The following is an 8,285-nucleotide window of genomic DNA, read 5'->3' as shown; positions in this document are numbered from 1 at the left end:
AAGGATACTGAACTGAGTTGGTTGGTGCCATAAGGGAAGTATCTGGACTCCATATAGTATGTTACCATTATGACTTGCATTGTATTAGAAACCTCGACATGCACCAGTACTCATTACCAATGGTCGTGGTGAGAGAGTGTTGACTTAACCCCAGCCATGGTTTGAGAGCCAATTGTGGACTTACCCCTTTGCCCAGGATCCCTACAGAGGTAACTGGTCCTTGCCGGATCAGAGTGACTAGACCTACCCAGAGAAGGGCTGGTGTTATATCTTAAAGAATGTCAGCTGTTAGAGACTTACATAGTTAGATCTTAGTAGCATTCATATTTCTGCATACCATCCATATCATTTCATATGTGCATTCGTGGATTGTATTGACATATATATGAGAATTGTATGTTCCTTACTTAGTTCGTCGGAACTCATTCTTTTCATTATATATATTATATGAGTTGTACAGATGGTTGCACAACGTTAGAAGTTGGAGATGATTAGTATGAAAGAGCCTTCTCGTATGAAGCGCATGTGACACAAACAGTGGTACATGAACTTGCAGAGCATGAAGCCTACTGAAGATGCTTGTGTGCACTTTTAGCACCCATTGATGGCCGACAGAGGTAGACTGCCAGGATTTTGATGATCGTATGGAGAAAGATTGGAGGACATCTTTACTTGCTAATTTAGAAAACTAGTTTTTGGATTTAGAAAAGAAAACCAGAGTGAAGATTATTTAGTTTATTTATTTTGCTTCCGCTGAATTCGATATTACATTTGATTCTTGATTCTTTCCTTTGATTCTTTCTTGGATATTTATTGGAGTATTTGGACTCCTGTAACATTTTTATTAATTATTGCACTTAATCTTGCTCTTGATTGTCTATATTTGTGTTTATTATTATTGATGGGTAAGACCGTGGATCCTGTGATGGTTCACTCCCACGGGTTGTCGGGCGGATAACTGAGACCGGTGGGTGGGGTGTGACAATTATGTTGTAGACGTAGCCTCAAGGGAATTGGGGGTTCTACTCAGTTTCATTTTTTTTTCTCCTTATGATATAAATGAGAATACTAATTGTTGAACATTAACAACATTGAGTAATTTTTTATAGATTATGCTTTTCTCTTTACTTTTGCATTGGTTGTATAACACTTAAGAGCCTAGGGTATGAGCGATGTTCTTATGTCATGGAAGTGGAAATTGTGTTGGATATAGTCTTTTCTCCATGTTAACTGTTGAAGAGAATACATTGTAAATTATTTTGTGCATTTTATAGTATTACTAATAATTATTTTATTGATAGGTTCATAATCAAAAGAAAGCATTGAAGAACTTCTTGAAATAGTGAAACATACTTGGATCTCACGTGTACAAGAGTATATTGTTGATACCCATCAAAAGAAATAGGTCTATTGTTGATCGAAAAACATAATTACCTCCTTGGCCATCATTTTTGAATTCCCCTCCAAGATCTTTATCTCTCCTCTCTTAAGCTCTCCAAAATTTATTTAACACTCTCTTCCAAAACCACACATATGGGTACACGTGCATTTGCAAAAGAATGGAAGTTGAAGGGTAATGTTTGTTTTTTTTTTTTTTTTGGTGGATTAAGAGCTTCCTATATACCGGGATGAGAATGAGAATATTAATTCTGCCGAATGGGTGCAAACCCAAGACCTCTTCGTAGGAGATTGGGCCTTTAACTGCTTTACTAACCCACCATTAGCATGGAATTTGAAGATTGCGTACAACATACCAAGAAACAAATACAAGAAAACAAAAGAATGGGAAGTTAATGATTGCGTACCAGCATATCTCAGGAAACAAATAATTAAAAAAGACAGTATAAAACTCTTTAATCCTACGAAATAAATCTTGGAATCTCAGTCTTACTGGCTTCACTCCAATACACATTCTTGGTCTTTAGAACATGGAAAGTTGTTGCTAAAGCATCTACGTAGCAATTGTTTTTGTCATACTTGGTCTGTTCGAAAAACACGGTGACCAAAGCATTCTCAAAGAAAGTATCGAAAACTTGCATCATTCTCCCAATAAAACAAAATTCTTTGAACGTAAAAGCTGCAACGTAACCTACAGTACCAAGAGCTTCTGGATCCCATTGCATATCTGCATAACCACCAGTCTCCCCTTTCTGTGGTAATACAACACGTCGTTCTTGGATATCCATTGCAGGCTTATTCCAATCAAATTGCGCGAAACTAAAAAAATCAGTGAATATTGCATTCGAGTCATAACGGTAAATTGAATTATCAGTTGTAACCCATGGTCCTGAACTCTTGGCACCAATAAAATCAAGCTTGACATATATGCCCTTCGAGTTAACGTAAGTCCCATTAATCCTACGAAGAAACTCAAAATTGTTGCTCAAGTCACCTAGGACCCGAGAAGGGGGAAATTTGGCAAGTGGTGGATTTTCCATCAACTTCATTTGGTGCCTTTGCGAAGGGGAAAATTTGGCAAGTGGTGGATTTTCCATTAACTTCATTTGTTGCCTTTGCGATTTACTCACCTGATAGTTCTTTGCCAATTCAGCTTCAGCTTCATTTAGGCGGCTTTGTGATTCCATCACCTCTTTCTTCATCACAGTAATCTTGTCCGTCAGTTCTGTCTTAATACTGTCAAGTTGCTTTCCTAATTCATTCAACTCATTGTTCTTCTTTTCCAATTCAGCTTTGGAATTATCCAGGAGGCTTTGCAATTCCATCACTTCTTTCTTCATCTCAGTAATCTTGTCCATCAGTTCTGTTTTGATACTGTCGAGTTGCTTTCGTGATTCATTCAACTCATCGTTCTTCTTTTCCAATTCAGCTTTGGAATTATCCAGGAGGCTTTTCAATTCCGTCACTTCTTTATTCTTTGGCAAGGGTGAGTTTTCGAAACCAAAACGACGCAAAGGAACTACTTTGTCAAGAAGAAAGTAACGAAAAGCTTCAACCCTTTCATCTCTTCCCGGGACAACAACAATAACTCTCCCTTTATGATTAACCCGAAAGTCATTCTTAGACAAGTAGTCTTTGAAATCATCACCTTTCGGCCCGTCGTAGACAAAATCTGATCTTCGCTCCATTGGCAATGATTGCAAAGGTGAATTTGCAAGTCTTAGGTTGAATGAGAGGACCTCTAACTCCCCATCCACAAATAATTTATCATCCCTCGACCAATTGTTACTCATAGTTCCTAGTTACGTACCTGATCAAATGAAAAATGAAAAAAAGAAAAAGAAAAAGAGAAAATCAATCTTTCACTATATTCAATACATAGTAAATAGGGTTAGAAATGTTAACTAAAATTGATACCTTCAGCGAGATCTGCTTTGTCTGTGGCAGCAAGAATGGTCAAGATCAAAATCTGCAAGATCAGCAAACGATCTTAGTGACAACAAAATTAAAAAAAATTGATAGACCTCCCAAACATCTCCTCCTCTTGTTTAACTCGCAAAATCCTCAACTCCAGTTTTCCAGTTGTCTCTTCCCTCGCTGTCAGAGAAGATAATAAAAAGAAAATTCCAAGTCAAGCTTATGTAGTCTTTTATAAAAACGAGAAAAGGTTAGAAATAAGAATAATTACTATTGCCCCCTTATACTTTGGTTTTATTATTAATCAAATCTTCTTCTTTGTGAAATTAATATTGCCCCTCACTTCTAACGGTGTTAAATTGTTGTTAACATCAAATATGAAATGTCTATTTTGCTCTTAAAATTAAGAAGTGAAAAATATGGCATTACCCTCATTTATAGAAACTATATTGCATGTCAATCATATCCTTAAAATCTTATATTTTAGAATTAGTTTTGGATTTGGTGGGACCACATACTTATGATTGTTGAAACTTTCACATTCCACTTAAATTTTTCATAATCACCATGATGGAAGTTTTACAAACAAATTAGCATATAAGATCTAATTGATAGAAAATTTGGTAACATACATAATGGTCAGCATATATTAGGTGATTTTCAATTTGCAGCTTTGAATTAAACTTGATATTTGTTAACATTTTAGTTTCTATTTTAAGTTTTATTTAATTACATCTTTCCTTTATTTGGTGATTTATTTTTAAAAAAGAAAAGTGAAATTAAAGTTAATTTTTTCCTATTAAGAGTATTATTATAATTTGAAAAAAGAGCAAATAAGTAAAAAGATAATTGCAGAGTTATTTTTGGGATTTTGAATAAATATATAGATGCCACATAATCAGTAAACTAACGGAGCTTAACGGTAGGGGGCATTAGTAATTGTAGACAAAGTTAAAGATTGGAATAGTAATTTTAAAAAGTACAGGGGATAAAGTAGAAATAAATCAAAGTACAAGGGGGCAATAGTAATTATCCCTTAGAAATATTAACTAAAATTGAAGCAACATACATGCCTTTGTCTGTGACAGCAAGAATAGTAAAGATCAAAATTTGAATACACCTTCAGAAAAACATGTAAATATTAAAAGCAAAGCACCCCCAACACATAATTGGCAATACATTAACGAAATATCGTTATCTTTTAAAATTTAAATGCATTTCATGTCATTGTCATTGTCAGTTTCAATGTTCAATTTTAATTATTAATACTTTTGAAACCCAACTACTTTCTCGTAGTTCAAAAATCCATTTCAAATTTTGATTCGATGGATCTAATATGAAAGCTTTGATTCCTTAATGTCCCTATCCCCAATGTTCATATGATGATATATATATATTTATATATATATATATATATATATAATATAGTGTTGTCTAACCTATATATATAAATATATGTCTATGTATATATATATATATATATATATATATATATATATATATATAAAGTGTTGTCTAACCAATTCTTTTTAAAATACTTATTCGCATGTCTTGGATTGAATATATATATATTTTGTAAATGCATGGGTGGCATAACACACGATATGCGAGAGCCACACACGAAGCAAGAGTGAACAAATCATTTAGCCTCCTCACCCAAGTCCAATGACTAAACGTCTATAATTGGACTTAACCGAGTGAACATTTGATGGAATCAAGACAATGGTCATTTTTTTTTACCACTGTGTTTGTGTGCAAGATTTCTTTGGTGATTAATAGATCTGGGATCTACCTGAAAGATGTGAGGACCAAATGGTCAAAGGACTAAATTGTGGTGACACTTTAAAATTTATCAAGTTATAACTATAATTTCAAATCTTTTAGATTTGATTCTAGTTCCATATCTTTTACCCAAGTCTTTCTGGACACCTTGCCCTTTCAACGCACACAACAATAAGGTCTTAGAAGAATTTACGCCTGCCTAAGACTTATGGTATATTTTCTGAAACTAAAACTTGATCTTCAGAAAAGTCATTTTAATTAAAACTTGATTCAAACGGAGAAAGACAGCGGAAATGATACAAGAAATGAATTTACACATGCTTTTATCCTAAAAATGCATGATTAATGCAAAAATTCGCAAAAAGGGCCTAAGAGATGGTATATGCACGACTGTAGGCATGCCATCTCAAATCCTTCCTTTTGCTAAAATTAAGAAGAAAAAAAAACAAAAAAACAGGCCTTTAGAAGATCTACATCTTAACTACTCAAGATTCCTTTCAATTTCCCGAAAACTTACAGAAAACTAAGAAGACAAGCAAAGAATACTAACCATTGGAGAATACAGATTGCTATATATTACAGAAGATCATTACATCAGAGTACAGGAGAAAACATCAGAGAACTGAAGTCGCCAGAGCAGAATTCTCTCTTTCTATCTCTCTTATTCTCTTGCTCTCTATCTCTGAACTATCTCTCTGCTATTCTTCTCTTTTTCTCTCCCGTTTCTTTGTTCGATTTACAAGCTTATTTATACGCAAATGTAAGAAGAAAACGACGCAAACAATAATTAACAAAGTATAGTATTCCTAAATTGACTTATACTAATTAAAAATTGATAATCACTGTTCAAAAGTTGACTAATACTATTTAAAAATTGAGGTACTGTGCTGGTGGTCGCCAATTGTTACTGTAGCCACAGTGTTCTGGGGTCCACCGATGTCGATGTTTACCAATTAGTGTTGTCTAACCAACTCCTTTAAAATACTTATGCACATGTCTTGGATTGAAAAGAAAACTGTGAAAGACTATATATATACTAATTAAAAATTCATGTTGGCTTTTTGTGATATATAAAGGGTGTTGTCTATTCAACTCCTTTTAAAATACTTGCATTCATGTTTTGGATTGAAATATATTTACATGTATTCATATTAGGGTGTCGGCTAACCAACTCCTTTTAAAATATTTATACGCATATTTTGGATTGGAAAATGATGCGTCTAAAATCTACTCAGCCTTTAGATCACATAAAAATGACCTGCAACACAATCGTCAGATGTGGCCCGACCATGGGGGTCGGGAGTCCACCTCCAATGGCTAAGTCAGTTGATGAACTGGTCACAAAAGCTCTGGCTAAATGCAGAGCAAAAGTACGAATACGACAATTGGGAATACGATTCAGATACATTCTTCGTTCGTTGGTGATGTCTTATATAGAGTTTACCTTTGAATCCCGTTCGTTGAACTCGTACGTGCCTTCTCTTGATGACCGTCAGATCTAGACGGTTATACCCGTTAGTGGGGTAGTGGATAACTCCCTCCGATCGCATGATCTTAATGCCATGATCGTGGTCGTTATCCAAGCTAGCACAATCGTCCATCCTACGAGTGTCGATAACCGTCACTTTGACTGGTTATTCATCCCGAGAGTCTCGGACTCGTGCATGAGAGCTGATAGTATTAATTTTCTTCCTGAACACGCCATTTCTGGACCCGGTTCGCTCAAGGCTAACTCGGTAGTTTCGTCCCCGACTGGGACCAAGGGGGCGGACCTTGTTCAACGATATTTTTCCCGTATCACGAGCCCCCCAGACCAAGCGTTCGGGAGCACCAAGGGCTTGGTATGATTTGAACCGAGGGTGGAAACCGAACAAGGAATCTGAATGATCACTTGCTCTTATAAATGTCAAGTCACATTTAATGATGCTGCGTCATCACTCGCCTTGAGTTACGCGAACGTCTTCAGCTTTTACGCGGGAGTCGCCATGTGTCTATCACAGCTGAAAACATCATTGCTTCTAACTTGGAACGAAGGTTTCTCAAAATGTCAACTTTGATTCGATTCATTCACGCCTTTTCGAACAGTCGCCCGATCGCGATCGTTAGAATAAACTGATCTTGATCATACACATGTCCCCAAGCTAGCTTATTTAAAAACCGCCAGTTGCTTTTTCAAATTTCACTCCTGTCTACAACTTGAAAACTCGTCATCATCCTCTCTGTGCCCTAGCTATCTTTCTGCTTCCAAACGACTTACTCTAGTGAACAAGTAAGTTTAGTAACTTTCTTGCCATCTTTTCTTGCTTTATCTCCTCTTTTCGCTTTTGCATTTGTTTCTTTTATGATTTAAAAGCCACAAACAGACTCTCTGTGTGATGGGAAGTGGTAGAACTTTTGGGGAAGTGGTAGAACTTTTGTGGAAGGCTCCCCTGAACATTACGCCGACCAGGGTAGTTCTAGTGGCGAGACTACTATCTCTGTTGATGAACTATCATATAATGAGGAACAGAAACTAACCAAGGCTTGGCATGAGTTTGATGAGGTTAGCCAAAGGAAAGAGATTGAAGTACAGACCCTTCCTCTCTATTCCCAACTCACCAAACCCTTAAGGCTCTGCCAGGGGCCCCCCGACAATCCAAAAGACCCGAAGAAAACCATGGCTATTATGTTTCCAAATACACCGATATTGAATTGACTTCGGCATTCCAACACTACGAGTTTCCTTCCGATAACTTTCTTCGACTTCCCAACTTTGACGAGGGGGCCGACTCAAACCTTTATGCTGGTGAATTCTCACTGTATCTGGACATTCTGGAGAGTGGAGTCCGGTTTCCTTTTCTCCATCCTTTGTTTTCTGCCATTTTAAATCACTGGGAGATTTGCCCTGGAATGCTTCTCCCCAATACCTAGCGTCACATTGTTGGCTTCCTTGGTTTATGCTTTGAACTTAGCATAAAAACTTCTCTTGCACTTTTTGTACATTTCTACGCCTTGTCCCAATCCAACCCTCCAGGTTGGGTTTTTCTGTCCAAGCGTAATAAGATAGAGCTTGGATGGTCGAGCAGTATCCTAGCCAGAGGTACTTGTCCTTCCAATCATAAAAAGTGGAGTGAACGGTACTTTTTTTGCTGAGCGCCCCAAAAACATTTGAACTTCCCGATCAGTTGGAATCAGGCTGATTCCTATGC

The 8,285-nt window shown here is 36.5% G+C and overlaps 1 protein-coding gene across 1 annotated transcript; it reads right to left on the bottom strand.

Moving 5' to 3' along the window:
* Positions 1 to 1,698: 1,698 nt before the first annotated feature.
* Positions 1,699 to 5,806, bottom strand: LOC149016583 (uncharacterized). The gene is made up of 3 exons (XM_089154685.1): positions 5,648 to 5,806; positions 3,316 to 3,495; positions 1,699 to 3,208 (listed from the first exon to the last, which is right to left on the bottom strand). The coding sequence occupies exon 3, from the start codon at positions 3,189 to 3,191 to the stop codon at positions 1,860 to 1,862; it is 1,332 nt and encodes a 443-aa protein (XP_089010811.1). The 5' UTR covers positions 3,192 to 3,208; positions 3,316 to 3,495; positions 5,648 to 5,806; the 3' UTR covers positions 1,699 to 1,859.
* Between the last annotated feature and the right edge of the window lie 2,479 nt (positions 5,807 to 8,285).

The sequence above is a fragment of the Hakea prostrata genome, chromosome 5 (assembly GCF_041222555.1).
Source record: "Hakea prostrata isolate BN-2017 chromosome 5, UWA_Hpros_2, whole genome shotgun sequence".
Classification (NCBI taxonomy): Eukaryota; Viridiplantae; Streptophyta; class Magnoliopsida; order Proteales; family Proteaceae; genus Hakea; species Hakea prostrata.
This window is presented reverse-complemented; position numbering and strand designations above follow the sequence as displayed.

What these genes read in the sequence shown, in the direction of transcription:
- LOC149016583 (XM_089154685.1), bottom strand. Translation starts at nt 3,191, where the DNA reads ATGAGTAACAATTGGTCGAGGGATGATAAATTATTTGTGGATGGGGAG.